Source organism: Canis aureus, chromosome 22 (assembly GCF_053574225.1).
Source record: "Canis aureus isolate CA01 chromosome 22, VMU_Caureus_v.1.0, whole genome shotgun sequence".
NCBI classification, from domain to species: Eukaryota; Metazoa; Chordata; class Mammalia; order Carnivora; family Canidae; genus Canis; species Canis aureus.
The window spans coordinates 40,346,757-40,363,688 of record NC_135632.1 but is presented as its reverse complement, the minus strand read 5'-3'; the positions used below and the strand labels follow the sequence as shown (position 1 = coordinate 40,363,688).

The window sequence follows — 16,932 nt, the reverse complement described above, 5'->3', positions numbered from 1 at the left end:
AAAGAGGCAGAGAGAGAAGCAGGCTCCATGCAGGGAGCCTGATGTGGGACTCGATCCCGGGTCTCCAGGATCACGCCCCTGGCTGAAGGTGGCGCTAAACCTCTGAGCCACCGGGGCTGCCCAAAAACTTGTGCTTTAACGAACACTGTCAAGAAAGTGGAAACCACCAACAGGATGGGAGAAAATATTTGCCAACCATGTATCTGGTAAGGGGCTTGTAACTAAAATATACAAAGGATTCTGAGAATTGAGTAATAAAATTACAACCTAATCCAAAAATGGGCAAAGAGTCTGAATAGACTTTTCTCTAAAGAAAATAGAGAATGGCCAAAAAGCTCATCAAAAGACGACTGACATCAATGGTCATCAGAGAAATGAGATACCACTCCATACTCACTAGATAGACTAAGATCATAAAGTCAGAAAATAATGAGTGTTGAGAAGGATGTGGAGACACTGGAACCCATATACACTGCCAATGGGAATGTAAACTGGGGCAGCCATTTTGGAAAAAAATCTGGCAGTTCTTCGAACAATGAAACATAGCTACCATGGGACCCCCCTAATTCCATTCTCAGGTATATTCTCAAGCAAAATGAAAACCTGTCCACACCAAAAAACTGTACATGAGTGTTCAGAGCAGCATCATTCATAATAGCCAAAAGATGGAAACAACCCAAATGTCCATCAATGATGAAGACCATCAATGATGAAGACCATCAATGATGAACGAATAAACGAAACATGGTTTATCCTTTCAATGGACTATCACTTGGTTATTAAAAAAAAATGAAGGACCTGACCCATGCTATGACACAGATAAACCAGCTCATAAACCATGAAAGCACTCTGCTAAGTCAAAGAAACCAGTCACAGGAGACCACACATTTGATTCCATTTACAGGAAATATCTAGAATGGAAAATCCACAAGACAGGAAGTAGATTAGCGGTTGTTTTCAGGCTGGAGAGGATGAAAGGTGGGAGGTAATAGGTAAAGGAGATGGGGTTTCTTTTTGAGGTCTAAAATCAACTGTGGTAAAAAAAAATAAAAAATAAAAAATAAAAAATAAAAAATAAAATAAAATAAAATAAAATAAAATAAAATAAAATAAAATAAACTGTGGTGATTTTCGCACCACTCTGGGAATATAGTAAAATCCATTAAATTGTACACTTTATTTTTTATTTTATTTTATTTTTTATTTATCTATGATAGTCACACAGAGAGAGAGAGAGAGAGAGAGGCAGAGACACAGGCAGAGGGAGAAGCAGGCTCCATGTACCGGGAGCCCGACGTGGGACTCGATCCCGGGTCTCCAGGATCGCACCCTGGGCCAAAGGCAGGCGCCAAACCGCTGCACCACCCAGGGATCCCGAATTGTACACTTTAAATGGGCAATTGTATGGCTTGTGAATTATATGTCAATCGACCTTTGAAATAAATAAAAGTGGGAAGAAAAAAATCCTGGAAACTTCTGAAATCTTTTCTCAGACCCTGCCACTCCCTTTTAGATGACAGGTCTCATCACAACAGTATAGATACCCATCACCTTGATCAGCTTCCTCCTCCCACCTCATACACACACTGTCCATTTTCTGTCCCTTGGGAAAACACCCACACAGCTTTCTTGTTGCCAGAAGATGAGCTTTAGAACCCAGCAGGACATAAGCAGCAAGAAGCAGCTCGGGGCTGCAGCAGGAAGAGATGCTGAAGGAGGAGAGGACTATGGGGGAGGAGCAGATGAGGAGGACTCTGTCGTGGCTCAGCGCCCTGGCTCATGTGCTGACTTCTGCGTGCCCACCCAGGCCACCCTCTTACCGACAGGGGCCAGCTGATGCAGGTGAGCATGCGGTAGAGGCGGAAGAGGTGCACCAGGTAAAAGACGAGGATCATTATCAAGTTGCAAATGGTGACCACTTCAAAGTAGCTGTAGGCATAGCTGGTCCACATAGAACGATTCACGCAGATGAAGGCGATCAGCAGAGTGATCTAGGACAGAAATACAGAGACATCAGGCAAAGGCCAACCCATGACGGATCCCCAGAGAACAAACGACCAAGAAAAGTGAGGAACTGGGGCACCTGGGTGGCTCAGTAGTTGAGCATCTGCCTTCCGCTCAGGGTGTGATCCCAGGGTCCTGGGATCCAGTCCCACATTAGGCTCCCCGCAGGGAACCTGCTTCTCCCTCTATGTCTCTGCCTCTCTCTCTGTGCCTCTTATGAATAAATAAATAAAGTCTTTAAAAAGAAAACCGAGGAACTGCTGCATTCCAGGTGATTTCCTCACAAACTGGCCGCAAGGCTGGAAAAGTGCAATTTCCCATTGCGTCAGCTTTTAAAACACACATGAGTTGTAAAAGCTACGGACCGGCAGCCAGTGGCTTTGTCCTCTGAAGTGTGTTGTGCCAGCAGGATGGCTCCTCAGAGAGGGGGCAGGAATGCAGGAGAATAACCAAGCAGAATCATTCCATTTATTTACTTATTAGGTTGAACTGTAAAAAGTAGCTAACAGTTGACGGTTTTTTTGACCCACAAAGATGGCAACTCTTATGTTCACAACTTCCCAGCTGGCAGACAGTAAGTTGCCATTTACTGATGCCTCATGTGCATGATCTCCTTGAGGCCTCACAGAAATCTGGAGAGGCCATCACCTCTATATTCACATTGGGAAACTGAGGTACACCAGTTCAATAATTAGTCCAAGGCTACCAGCTCATAGCAATGGAGGTGGGATTCTATACCCAAGTCTATCTGACTCCTAGGTCTGTTACTCCATGTCAGGTGCAGTTTTGCCTTCCAAGAATGTTAGCCCTCATCAGAGACAAGCTGAGGAAGGTGGGTATGTTATGAAATATTTAGGAATCCTGGTTATACAAGGCGGTGCTTGCTCACCACTAGGTGGTAGAGCTCGCTAAGCATATTGCTGCAAACGAACCAATGTAGAGGATTAATAAACTAATGATCTATTAATGAATTAAGAGTTCAGGTAAAGGGATTCCCTGGGTGGCTCAGCAGTTTAGCACCTGCCTTTGGCCCAGGGTGTGATCCTGGGGTCCCAGGATCGAGTCCCGCGTCGGGCTCCCGGCATAGAGACTGCTTCTCCCTCTGCCTGTGTCTCTGCCTCTCTCTCTCTCTCTCTCTCTCTCTCTATCATGAATAAATAAAGTCTTTTTTTAAAAAAAAGAGTTCAAGTAAATTATTAGCAACATATGAATACCTTGGGAGAGCAGACTGGAAGAGGAGAGAGAAGATTCTGAGTTTTTGTGAAAGCCACTCAAAAAGAATAAAATCTTATTCGCTCCACATAGGGAACAAACCACGAACACACAGGTGTGAAATATCTGTGAAAGCTTAGGATCTATTTTAAAAGTACAACTATTTTAGGACAAAGATGATTTTTTACTGCTTCTTTCCTATAGAACAGTGAACAAAGGCTGTGTGTGTGTGTGTGTGTGTGTGAGAGAGAGAGAGGTTTTGTGTCCTATGGGACACTTGGCTATGTCTGGTTGGGTCATCACCACTATGGGAGGGTGCTGTGGACATTCAGTGGTTAGAGGTCAGGGGTGCCACTGAACACCTCACAAACCACAGGATGGCCCCCACAACAAACTATCTGATCTCAAATGTGGCCTATATTACTGTGCTGTCATGGAGAAACCTGCTGCAGAGAATGTGAGTCCATAGCGAGCATTAAATCACAAAATGGATCTAACACTGGTTAAAGAGGTCAGTGTGAGGGGCACCTGGATGGCTCAGCAGTTGAGCGTCTGCCTTTGGCTCAGGCCATGATCCTGGGGTCCTGGGATCAAGTCCCACATTGGGCTCCCCACAAAGGAGCCTGCTTCTCCCTCTGCTTGTGTCTCTTATGAATAAATAAAATCTTAAAATTAAATAAAATAGAGTAAAATATAATACGATACAATAAAAAAGGGGTCAGTGTGAAAAATGCTCTGATTTCTCAAGCCCTTCATTCCTAGCAGTCCTTCAAACTCTTCAGAACAGGCACAAGGGCTAGAAGAGAACCTGGCATGAAGATGAAGGCTGGCATGAGGAGTGCTCTGCTTGCCAAACCCAAGCGGCAGAGTGACTCTGACACAAAGGGACCCTTGACATTTGCATATTCCCCTTTGCTAATGAGCAACATGAGTATTTTCATTTTTTCAGTTCCTCTCAAGCCAGTCAGCCTTGGTAATAGAATGATTCATGCCTTGAGGTTGCTTTAAAGCTCCGAGGGGGAGCTTTGCTTCACTCTGGACAGTGCACGGTCGCCAGGGCTTTGCTGATTCGGAGTCCCCACAGGCAGGCTTCAGGTCTATGGGTCTCCCCACCTCGCGGGGACCCCTTCCGCATTGGGGCACCAAGACCTGCCTTACAATGCAGAGCATTCAGGATTATGCAATGCCACACCTAGGAGGACAAGCAAATCTGTGCCTAATTTAATGCAAACATTAGAATAATTTGTACGATTCTTCATCTGTGACAGAGTCACCTCTTTCTCATGGTGACACAGAGGTTGTGGGAGTTCCCCACTGAACAAAAGGGTCCCTTGCAGGTCTTCCCCTCTGAGCTGCCAGGGCTGAGGACCTTGCAGCAGGAAGTATGTTACTGTTTTACCACAAACCATCTCAGACCTCTCTGGGAAAACATTCTTGTGAAATAAGACTTCCTGAATTCTGTTCAATTGGCCTAAGGCTGCCTATCATGTGCTCTTCTTCCAGGAATCCCACTTTTGGAAACTCTCATTTAGACTACAGATGGTATATCCTAATGCATGCAACTAAAAGCTTCCTTTTTGTCCAATCATTCATTCATTCTTACTTTACATGGCCAGCATCTTAGGCAGCACACTTAAAACAAAACAAAACAAATTTAATTAACAAACTTTTCAGAACTCTTCTAAGGCCAGCAGGTAACCTCTACAAATGCTGGAGACCCCTGACTCATCTAGATCAATACTCTGGGGACAGCTGGAAGGGTGAAGCCAAAGGATGAGCAAGCAAGACCACCGTGGAGAAAAGGCCCTGAGGTATTGATTCTCTCAGGCCCCAACCACAGCCTCCTCAGATCTCTTCTTGTTTCCGTTAGAAAAGCAAATCAAAAACACAGCAGAATTCAGACACACTGCAGGAGTTCTGACTTCAGGGCTGAGTGAGGAAGGCTGAGAGGTTTCTGAAGAACTAAATGTGATACTATCCAAAGGACTAACTTGTTTCTCGGGATGCCCTCTAGCTCCCCTCATAAAGATTTGTTCTTTTACATTTATAGAACTGCTATGAAAGTTGCAAATAAAATATCTAACACGAGCATCCAGGCATTTAAAAGTAATGTTGTAAGCATCCTCCATGCAAAGCCAGGGTCTCACACGCCAGCTGTGTCGCTGCTCAGAATCACTGGAATCATCTCAGATTGAAGTCACCCTCTTTCTCCCTCAAACTGTGTCGTTTCTGACTTCATTCTATCAGAATTCTTACCAGAGAGAAGGGATGGTTTTTGTGAAAGCAGCAGTGGGTTTAAATCTCACAGAGGAAGAGGAAGCAGGCTGACATCACCTGAGAGATACAGATCTACCCCACCTCCCACCAAAACTCTGCAACTGAAACATCCTGGTCTTTACAGCCAGGTGCCGGGTTCTCAGCCTGGGTGGGTGTCCCTCAGGGAAGAAATCACCTGCTGCCTGCAGTCTGTGCCCTGGAACATTCCTGCAAGCAGGCTTGATCTTCCCATGTCCTGCCATGTCTGGTCTGCTGAGCATGCCTGCGTCTAGCTGAAGATGGCACCAGATACCTTACGTTTCAAGAACCCCGGGCTGGATGCAGGCAGGTCACCCAACCCCACCGTCTCGTGTTTTTTTTGTGGGTTTTTTTTTTTTTTTTTTTGTGGTTTTTTTTTTTTCTTATCCTGACCTTGGAATAATGTTTCAGTGAGGGAGACAGGTAGGAGAAAGAGAAGTAGCTGATGAAAGCCAACATCAAAAGGTCTCAGACCCAACTCTAAGAGGCTTTTCTGGAAAAGCCCAGGAGATGAAAGCCAGGCTTGTTCAAAGAGTCAGGATGGGGTGAGTCCGTGATTCCAAAGTGTGCTTGTAGATGCTTAAGTGACTTTGCTTGGTTGTGGGCAGGCAGGAAGAGGAATTTGATATGCTTCTAACTTCGGCTGAATTCTGCCCTGGGGTGGGAGGAAATTTACCCCCACCTCCCTGTTAAAGCCTCCACTGCTCATCACCACCGAACAGCCCTTGTGGAACCTCATGAACACCCACGTACGAGAGAACTCTCACCTGGCTTACTTCCTCTGGGTCCCCGTCTCGCTCACCAATAGCAGACTTTTGGGACAGGCTCCTTCCCCACCCTTCTAAGCCCCAGCACACACTTTTGTTCTGTATCCAAAAATAAAAATGCCACCGAAAGCACAAGGGAGGGGGAATAATCTAAAATACATTAAGTCAGGGATCCTCAGGGATACGTCTGGAGCAGCCCGCTAATTAACGCACTGGTTTCTGAATCTAACCATGCAGCAAAGTACCTGCAGCTTATTAAAAACTGAATATGCTTGTCCATGCTGGGACTATTTCTGGAAGGACACATAAGAAACTGGTTGCCTCTGGGGAGAACTGATTATTTAGCGGTTTTTCAAATTTGCTAGTTTCTTTTCTTGTATTATAAAAAAATCACATATGAAGCTGTAAAAAAGCATTTTTTTTTAACGACACATCTTGTAGATCTTTTATGGCACAGATTTACCCTTTTCTTTGAATTGGCTTTGATTTTATTTGACCTAATGTTTCTCAATTGCAGCGCTACTGACATTTGGGGCTGCGTAGTTTTTTTGGTGGGGGCTGTCCCGTAGGATGGTTAGCAGCATCCTGGTCTCCACCCACGAGATGTCAGTAGCAGCTCCCTAGGTAGGATAACCAAAACTGCCACCAGATGTTAGCAATGGTCCCAGGGGGTGGACGGGGGCAAAACTGCCTCTGGTCAAGAACCACTACCTTAAACAATCTTTTACTGATGGGCATTCGTCACATTCCCAGATTGTTATTAATACAAACCACCCTGCAAAAGAATATTTTTAGGTCGGTTAAGCAACTTGCTCAATATCACACAGCCAGGCAGAGGAGCCAGCTGGGCCCCTGGCATGCTGCTCCGTGCTACTTTGCCTACAGGACAGGTTTGGTTCTCATCACAGCCCTTGTCCCAGCTCCTGGCCTCTGTTTTCAGCAGAATCCTTTGTCCGCCCCCCTGCAAGCAAGCTCCAAGTGCTGCCTGGGACTCTGCCTGACTGAAGGAAAGTCCTGCTCTGCCTCAGTTTCCCTCCTGCTGGAAACAGGGCTCTGGGACTCCAACTCAGAAGTGGCCCATTAGAAATGGTGTTTCAGTCAGGTCTCCTGCTTAGATCAAAATTATCAACACTTGTTCATGATAGAAAATTAATTCATGCAACTATATAAGAAAATAAAAATCACCTATCACCCTGTTTCTCAGAGATAACCGCCACCCCTGGCCTTTTGAAGTGTTTCTTTCTACATAATTATGTTTAAAGCACAAATGTATTCCTTTTCAAAGATCGGCTCATACTGTATATATACCACTTTGTCGGTTTTTAAAAAAATCTTATTTGAGACAGAGAGCAGGAGGGCGGGTAGCAGAGGGAAAGGGAGAAGCAGACTCCCCGCTGAGCAGGAAGCCTGATGCGGGGCTCAATCCCAGGACCCCGAGATCATGACCTCATGACCGGAGCCAATGGCAGATGCATAACTGACTGAGCCACCCAGGTGCCCCTATATACTGCTTTCTAAAAAGATAATGATTTTATCATTTGTAGGTGCTACTTTTCAATTATCCTGCTTCAGAGGCCTTTGCATTGTCTAGCAAGCAGTTTATTTTTACCTATTTCTTATTATTATTTGTGGCTGTCACCCCATGAGTAAGCCCAATGATGATGTGGGTTTTAGTCACTATTCACCTGTTTCCCCACGGCCAGGAGCTCTGAATGGTAGCTGGGTTCTCCATGGATATTTGGTGGATACTCGAATGAACAAATGGCTGAGTACAATTTGCGATCTTTCTGTGTTCCAGACACTGTGGGGGAGCCCCATTCCCACTCACCCAGGCCTGGGAGGGGAGTGAGATGGATGGGGAAGGAGAAGGCAAAAGCATCACTCTGGAGAGGTCCCACCTTTACCTGTGGGGTGAGACCAGGACATTCACTCTTCTCCTGTGCAGCCTGAAACGAGTAGGGGCTTTAAAACCAGAAGCAAGGGGTCATCAGGAGCTGTGTAAAATATGCACGCACAGGTTCCAGTGTAGATGATGCCAGAGCGATGCTTTGGTTTAGGACAAGCTGACCTATAGTAAGTTCATATCCTAGTTGAGGGTGCCCCCATCCACTGTATTCCTCAGTGTGCACACAGCTGACCTCTGGGCACAGAGGTGGGGGCCACGTCTAATTCTTGGGTGCAGCCCCCCAAGTGCACAGGCCTTTGATGGTGAACTTAGATCTTAGATAACCCCGGGGTGAAGCTGGGTTCCCCACAGCACTCCTAGGGTAAAAGTGGCTGGCAGGAGGGGTGTGGCCTCTTTTCTGTAACCACTTCCCCTTGGGCTCTCCAGGGCTTACAGTAAGGCAGCACTGAATGTAGGGCTTTGCTTTTAGGCATAAGCAGAAGAGGAGCTGCCTGAGCAGATGCCACCACGACAAGCAAATAGGATGCCCGGCAATTTAGGCACACACGGAAGTATTTATGGAGGAATTAAAGCATCATAGAAGGTCTGCCTCACAATAATATGGGAGCAAATGGGCAGAAGGGATCTTTTGAGGGTGATGGAAATATCATAAAATTGGATTATGGTAGTGGCCGCACAACTGTCTATTCTCTAAAAAAATCATTGAATTGCACTTGTAAAACCAGAAGCTTTTATGGTATGTACATTACACCTCATGAAAGCTGTTAAAGAATAATATGGGGGGATTGAATGGGTAGGGATACAGTCCCAGGAGGACTGGCCATGAATTGCTAATTGTTTCTGAGGGCTGAGGGCATCCTCGAGCAGTTATTATGCTATTCTCTCTCCTTTTGTAGATGTTTGAAATTTTCCCCAATAAAGTTAAAAAGCTCAGGTCATGATCCGGGGATCCTGGGATCAGGATCCTGGGATGGAGTCTTGCATCGGGCTCCAGGTGAGGAGCCTGCTTCTCCCTCTGCCTATGTCTCTGCCTCTCTCTCTCTGTGTCTCTCATGAATAAGTAAATAAAATCTTTTAAAAAAAAAGTTAAAAATACGATGTCCAATAAGATCAGGGAAATAACTAATAATGAAGGGTGGGAGGGGGAAGGAATTGAAATATGCAGTCATCGCTGTTATATAAAGGCACAAATGGGGAGTTAGGGAGTTGTTATTTTTATCTTTAAAACTATAAAGCAATATTTCCAGTTTATGAGCAATTCCGGCAGCGTGATGCCATGGGGCTTCATCCAAGAGTAGACAACGGTTTTTGGTTTCTTCAGATAACTGAATAAAAGTGTAAGAGTTCACATTCCAACCATAGGCAGACCAAGTGATAAGCTTCTGCACCCACAGATGTCACCAGCCCAAGTACCAGAGTATAGAGTGCCTGAGGCAAGCGAGCACACTGGGTTGGAACAGGGCCTGGGTGGGGACTAGGTAGGCCCCAGGTGGGTCCCAGGTAGGTCCCGGGGGGGGGAAAGCCTCCAGCTTTCCACAGTTCTTGGTACAAGGTGGGCTGTACACAGCACACCTTCTGCCAAGAATACAAAGAACATTCTGGAGCACTGTTTTTCCAGGATTGATTGGAAAAACAGCCAAGCTGCTTTGATCAACTTGGTAGTGGGGTGGGGAAGGCATACCCAAGAAAGACCTTGAGATGACTGGAAATGCATGGTGTGATTTTATTTATTCATTTATTTATTTATTTATTTATTAAAGATTTATTTATTTATTCATTCAGAGAGAGCGAGAGAGAGGCAGAGACACAGGCAGAGGGAGAAGCAGGCTCCATGCAGGGAGCCCGATGTGGGACTTGATCCCGGGTCTCCAGGATCACATCCCGGGCTGCAAGCGGCGCTAAACCGCTGCGCCACCGTGGCTGCCCCATGGTGTGATTTTAAAAGCCAAAGATCCTTAGCGAGCAGAAAAAGAAGCAAAAAGCTGACACTAAGAGGAGACTCATTCCTTCCCAAGCAAAGTAGCTGCCCCATAACACCTCAGCTTGATTCTTTTTAAACCTTTCCTCTGCTTGAATCTTACCAACACCTTTGGCTTCTAGACACTTGCTCTCTAAAAGCTAAGCAGACTCCTAAACCTTTTCCCGATTGACAGTTCTCTGAACTCCGGTTTGTTTATTCTTGCTTCTTCTCTAGGAGGCACCTTTACCTGGTCAGGACTGAGATAAGGAAATAAAGGGAAAACTCAAGGCAGGGCAGGTGCTCCAGGGCAGCCAGACGTAAGGCCACAGTTAGTAAACCACCCACTCAGGTCATGGCGCTTGCTGTAAGGACACGGGGAGTCACTCCAGCACCTCTCAGAACAGGCCTCGGGAGGAGCTGGTGGGCATCCGTCACTGCTCAGGGCACAGCCTACAGGTGGGTATCTTTCTCTCTAGTCTGGGCCACTTGCTCCAGGACCGAGCCCCTCTCAGATCACACTCTCCACAGGGAGCACCCCTATTCACCGGTCACCACCCAGAACCAGGCCACCACACAGGCCCCGGATCTCCCTTAAGTCCTCTTGACAATGCAGTCTCTGCTTCTGCCAGTTGGATCCAGGGTCAGGTGATGCCACATACAGGCTTCTAGAACAGCAATGTCCAACAGGATTTTCTGTGATGATGAAAACATTCTCTACCTGTGCTGTTCAGTAGCATGGTAGGCAGTGGTCATGAGTAGCCATGGAGCACTGGAAACGTGGCTGGTGAGAAGTGCCTGGGGGGTGCAGTGGGTTAAGCAACCAACTTCTTGGTTTCGGTTCACGCCATGATCTCAGGGTCATGGGATCCAGCTCTGCGTGGGTTCCACGCTCAGTATGGAGTCTGCCTGAGACTCTCACTCCGTCTCCCTCTCCCCCTCCCTACTGTTCTTTCTGTCTCGACTAAATTTTTAAAAACTTAAAACAAAAAAAAAGATGGGGATCCCTGGGTGGCTCAGCGGTTTAGCGCCTGCCTTTGGCCCAGGGCGCGATCCTGGAATCCCGGGATCGAGTCCCACGTCGGGCTCCCTGCATGGAGCCTGCTTCTCCTTCCTCCTGTGTCTCTGCCTCTCTCTCTCTCTCTGTGACTATCATAAGTAAATAAATAAAAAATTAAAAAAAAAAAAAAGAATAAATAAATAAATCTTTGAAAGAAAGAAAGAAAGAAAGAAAGAAAGAAAGAAAGAAAAAAAGAAAGAAAGAAAGAAAGAAAGAAATGTGGCTGAGGAATTGAATTCTTAATTATTTTTAATTGTTTTAAATGTAAATAGCCGCATGTGGCTAGTGGTTTCCGTATCATGCAATTCTATACTGTCCACGAGGCCCCAGACTGAAGGGGCCTCTCCCTCGTCCAGCACCTCACTCCCATCCCATCCACCATCTTTACTTCCGGATCTCATACCTCTCACAAGATAAAACTTCTTTGCAGATCCAGGCAGGGTCTGGGCCTCCCTGGATCTCACAAAGGAACCACTGGGTGAAAGAACTCACTCACCAAGTGCTTGTCCTATTGAGTTGAACCACACCTTTGTTCCTCCTTGGATTAAGTATCAGGCTTCTAGAAATGGCCGTTCTTAAGGTCCAGAGAGGCTGATGACCTTTCACAGATTCGAGAAGAGAGTGGATGCTCCAGCCATTGATTCCATTCTATGTAAATCCCATTTTATTTCTGACAGGTAGCCTGACTTTGGTACAATTAACTGCCTCAGCTCAATGGCTGGTGCTACTTTCTGTGTGGCCTCACTTCTTTCTCCACACCTCAGTTCCTCATCGGATAGCATACCTCATGAAGACACTGTGAGGATAAAAATCAGTTAACACAGGTACCTCTGGACTTAACACCAAACTATCGAACACTTAAAAAAAAAAAAGCATATCCTTTGATGCAACAGCATCATCTCTAGTAAATTGTCCTACTAAAACACTCACAGATTTAAAAAACAAAACAAAAACAAAAACAAAAAACAAAAACCGAGGGGCACCTGGCTGGCTCAGTGGTTGAACAACTGCCTTCAGCTCAGGTCATAATTCCAGGGTCCTGGGATCAAGTCTCACATCGAGGTTGATCCTGCGGGGAGCCTGCTTCTCCTTCTGCCCATGTCTCTGCCTCTCTCTGTGTGTCTCTCATGAGTAAACAAATAAAATCTTTAAGAAAACAAAACAGAACAAAAAGCCACTCACAGATATAAGCCAAGATTTATTTATTTATAACACAAAGTGTTATAAAAGTGGGAAAAAATTTTTCAAATGTAAATACTCAACAGCATACTGGTTAAATTGTGGTTTATCCCATGATAAAATACTCTGTACCCACTAATGAAAATGGCCAACCAGCTAAGAAAAAAAATCAGGCACAGAGCTGTAATTCTTCCCAACACCAAGCACACTAATAAAACTATAGAAAACATATTTAAAGGATACTACCACTGATAAAATGCTAACTGTGAATATTTTGGTGTGATGGCATTATGGATGATTTTTACTCCCTGTTTTCTTTGTATTTTTTAAAAATATCCGTATTGAAATGTATTACTTTCATAATTCTGGCAAACATACGTTAAGCATTCTTGCTTTAATAACCTGGAAAGATGTTCCCAACATAGTAATAAATACAAAAAAGGTCCCAGAGTGAAAAAGGTCATGATGTGGAAATACACTTGCATGTATGCCAAGAGAATAAATGGAAGCCAAGTCCCTCACATGTGGTTAGTGCTCACTGTCACTCAGGGTTTTAGGTGAGGGGTGTGGATGCTCTAGTTTGTTCAGGATAATCCCAATTTATGCTCCAGGCCAACTGGCCAGCTGGTGTCCTCCTAGCTCTAACAAGTGTCTTGCTAATCTATACACTCAACCTAATCATAAGAGGTTCTAATTTTCCCATTTGTGTTTTCCTATATTTCTAAATTCTAATGACCGTAATGTGTTTCCTTAATTATAATCTGTAAACCCCCCCCCCACACACACACACTCTGATGCTGCTGAGATTGCAATGTAATTCACAAGAAATTAGTGCTCTTTACCTCCTGCTGCCCCCAGGTTCTGAAATCAGGGGTGGATCTTCCAGTCAATAGGATCTTAGAACCAAGGCAACACAACGTATTAAATCAGAAATGGGAAAACATAGGAAATCTATTAAATGCTTTTTTTTTTTTTTTTTTAAGATTGTAAGACCTAGAAAACTGGATAAAATCAAATGGATAAGACCCCTGTGTGTAGCCATGGCCTTATTGGTAGAAGGAGCTAGTGTTTCTCAGAGGGTCCCTGATGAGGTGATTAACAAAATAAAAGAGTGTGACTGCTAAAGAATCTTCTCCAGGACTGGAAGAGGGCAGGGACAAGGCTTACAGCCCTTGCTGGGACCTGAGCAGTTTTTAGAAATTACTGAAATAATACTGATAATGATAATTATTTCCATGAATGGTTAATTTCATTAAGCATGGGGGTAAGTTCTATTATTGCCCCCATTCCACAGATGAGGAAACTGAGGCACAGAAGAGGCATCTGCCCCAGGTCGTAGACCGGTATGCACAGAGGTGGGATTCAGGTTTTTCCATCTGGTTCCAGAATGTGCTTCTTAATCACAGTACGCTGCTTCCTGCCTCTTTTGTGTTTTTCCCAAGCTGCTAGACTGAGCAGATGAATTCATCAGCAAAGCCCTAACTTAAAGCTCTCCCCAGGGCTCAGTGGCCTGGGGGATGGGGGATGACAGGCATGAAAGGCTCTAACCCAGCTCTCTGCAGCCAGATATTCTGATTCCCTTGGGCTCAGTAATGAGGTGTAAAAAGAGCACCCAACGCTCTATCTGTGCACTGTCACCGACTGTGTTTCCCTTAAATGGCCACAGAAACACTTTCAGTCTCACAGACTCTTCCAGAACCTTGCTGTTCCTCACCAAGAGGCAGAATCTATTTCACCATCCCCAAACTTGGCAGCCTTGCCAGCCACCTAGAATGTGGTGGAAAAACACACTGCATGTCTCCCGAGGCCAGGTCACAGATCCCAATGACTTCCTTCTGGCTCTCGGTCGTAGGACGCTCCCCGCTGGAGCCCTGCTACCATGTTATGGGGAGGCTCAGACTCCTGGAAAGGCCGTGTGTGGGTGTCCGGCCAACAGCTCCAGCTAAGGACCCTGGTCACCTGCCAGTGTCAACTGTGATGTGTGAGAAAGTGAGACATCTGCCCCCTCCAGCCCCAGCCTTCAGTCTTCCCAGCGGAGGCCCCGTCATTATGGAGCGACGTCAATCAAGCCCTCTCCCCTGAGCCCTGCCCAGATTCCTGGCCCACAGAATCCCAGAGAAGTGGTTGTTTTATACGACACACTCTGGGGGCAACTTGATAGGCAACCACGGTAGTTGGAGCAGGGACTGAAACAGAAGAGGCTCTGCTTGGTCTGTTTTGAAAGTAGCACATGAATCGCTCTGGGTTTCGTGTTTTGATTCTTCACGCGGGGAAGTTGAGATCTGTCCAGAGGGCAGTAGTGACGGGCCCAGGTGAGAGGCAGACGACATCTGTGACCCGCACCTGCGATACTAGCTTCAAGATGTCCCCTCGGCAGAGATGACCTGGGGCTGGGCTCGGTTGAAAGGCAGCTGTCCTATCTGAGAGTCATGCCGTGCAACACTACTGAGAGCTTTTGGTTTGGGGCTTCCTCTGCAGCCAAGAACCCAGGAGGGAGAAGTAGGAGGCCAAAGACCCGCCCACTCTGCTTCCCCTGAGCAGCCCAGCCTGTAGGAAGCATTTACTGATGCCTCCCAGGAAGGCTTCATTTGGAAACAAGATCCGACTGCCAAATTTGTCTATGCGCACTCCACGTGCTGCTGCACACGTAGGCTTCGGGTTTGATGAGTTCATACTGCCCAATATGTGCTCTGTGATTATACCATCTTCCCACCTCTTTTCTTTCCTCATGCGACCAGCCCGAGGGGTCCAGAGGGTGGGGGACATATGGACAGTGTTGAGTTACTTCAGTGACCAGTGCTGAACCCAGCCCCCATCAGATGACAGTAGCCAAGCCCCAGACTTGGAAGCAAGCCTAGTTCATGATTAGCAGGGCCCATGCCAGGCGACCTCAGTCATGTGAGCAAGAAACACTTACTGCTACATGCCACCAAATGTTTATGACTATTTGTCAGACAGCAAAAGCTAACTCATCAGTGTGTTTGCAGAACTGCCCTGCCTTCCCAGTTAGGCAACCCTAGTTTTTAAAATGGAAGGACGAGGGGGTACCTGCGTAGCTCAGTCGGTTAAGTGTCTGACTCTTGATTGTAGCTCAGGTCATGATCTCAGGGTCCTGGGACGGAGCCCTGAGTTGGGCTCCCCATTCAGCACGAAGTCTGCTTTGGTTTCTTTCTCCCTATCTCTCTGTCACCTGCTCCCTGCTTGTGCTCACACGCTCTCTTTCTCTCTCTAAAATAAATACGTCTTGAAAAATAAAATAAAATGGAAAGAAGAATAAAGTTACTAATTCAGTGATTATTTATTAAGGACCAACCATGTCACCAGCCCGGTGCTCAGCACAAGGGTTACAAGGCTACGTTGGTTTCCACTTTGCTGAACACAGTCCTACGGAAACCGTGATGCAGGGGAACTAGTCATGCTGCTGCTCCATCCTTTGGCACCTATCCTGGGGAAGTAAATATTTGGAGAAGCTGTGAGGCCAGTCCCAGCAGGAGGCCTGGCATCTCGCCCCTGCCCTGGGCCTGGTGCCAGAAGTAAGTGCCTGTCCAATTTGAGAATGTGGGTGTAGGAGGCCTCGATTAAAAACCCAGGCAGTGTAATGCCAAAAAAGTGCCAGCCCGGGGAAGAAGAAATTAGTCTGGGATAAAATATGACACGGCAAGTATACAAGAACCATTAAGGGATTGTAAGCATGTGTCACTGATGGAAAACCACAGTTGTTAAGAATATATGATCGTTGTATGGTACCCAGTGAGAAGTGTAGATGAAAGTCTTGAGTGTTGGCCAAAGGCTGGTGCCTGATCAGAGTAAGTACAGCCAAGTGGGAGCACTAAAGCATGGCTAGCAATGTCTACAGGTCCAACAGTCACTCAGCAAACACAATCATTGGTGGGCCAGTCAACCACACTGGTACTCAGTTTCCTCATCTTTAAAAGAGGGATAATAAAATCTACAATGCAGAGTTGATATAAGGATTAAAACGAGCCAATCTGGGCTAAACATGTAGAACAGCCTGGAACATCTCCAGTAAACACTCAACAAGTGTCAGGTAGTAAAAGTCCTTTCAGGGGTTGTTGGTCAGAGTAAGTGGGATGTTTGAGAAGCTCTCAGCATAGAGTAGTTCTTAAACAGTGATTCTCCTAACTGCAGTGTGTTGTCCCCTGGAGATGAGCACAATATAAAGACAGCTTAGACACAGGCCGTGTCCTAAAGAGTAAGGAGCTTCAGACCCAGACACAAATACCTTAAAAGAAAATGGATAAATGCTATCTGGGAGGTATAATTTGTGAGGAAGGGTCTTGGAAAAGAAGAAGGTAAGGCATGTCCTTTGTGAGGAGCAGACATGGCTCTTGTGAGGACTCTGTATGAGGCAGGATTTGAACATACAGAGAAGAGAAAACGGGGACTCTGGCAGAGGGAGCATGATAAAGGAAGGTCTGGGAGTGCAAAAGCATAGGGCATATTCGAGATGAGGTGAGTTGTCCATTTGGGGCAAACCCCGCATGTGTAAAGGGGCGAGATGGGAATGAAGCTGGCAAGGAGGACAGGGCAT

At 46.0% G+C, this 16,932-nt stretch overlaps 1 protein-coding gene across 2 annotated transcripts in view; it reads right to left on the bottom strand.

Moving 5' to 3' along the window:
* CMTM7 (CKLF like MARVEL transmembrane domain containing 7) overlaps positions 1 to 16,932 on the bottom strand; it is a 67,349-nt gene that overhangs the window by 23,804 nt on the left and 26,613 nt on the right. For both annotated transcript variants that reach the window (XM_077865559.1, XM_077865558.1), the window contains exon 2: positions 1,821 to 1,991. In XM_077865559.1, the coding sequence (XP_077721685.1) occupies positions 1,821 to 1,991 (171 nt within the window). The remainder of the gene's footprint in view (positions 1 to 1,820; positions 1,992 to 16,932) is intronic.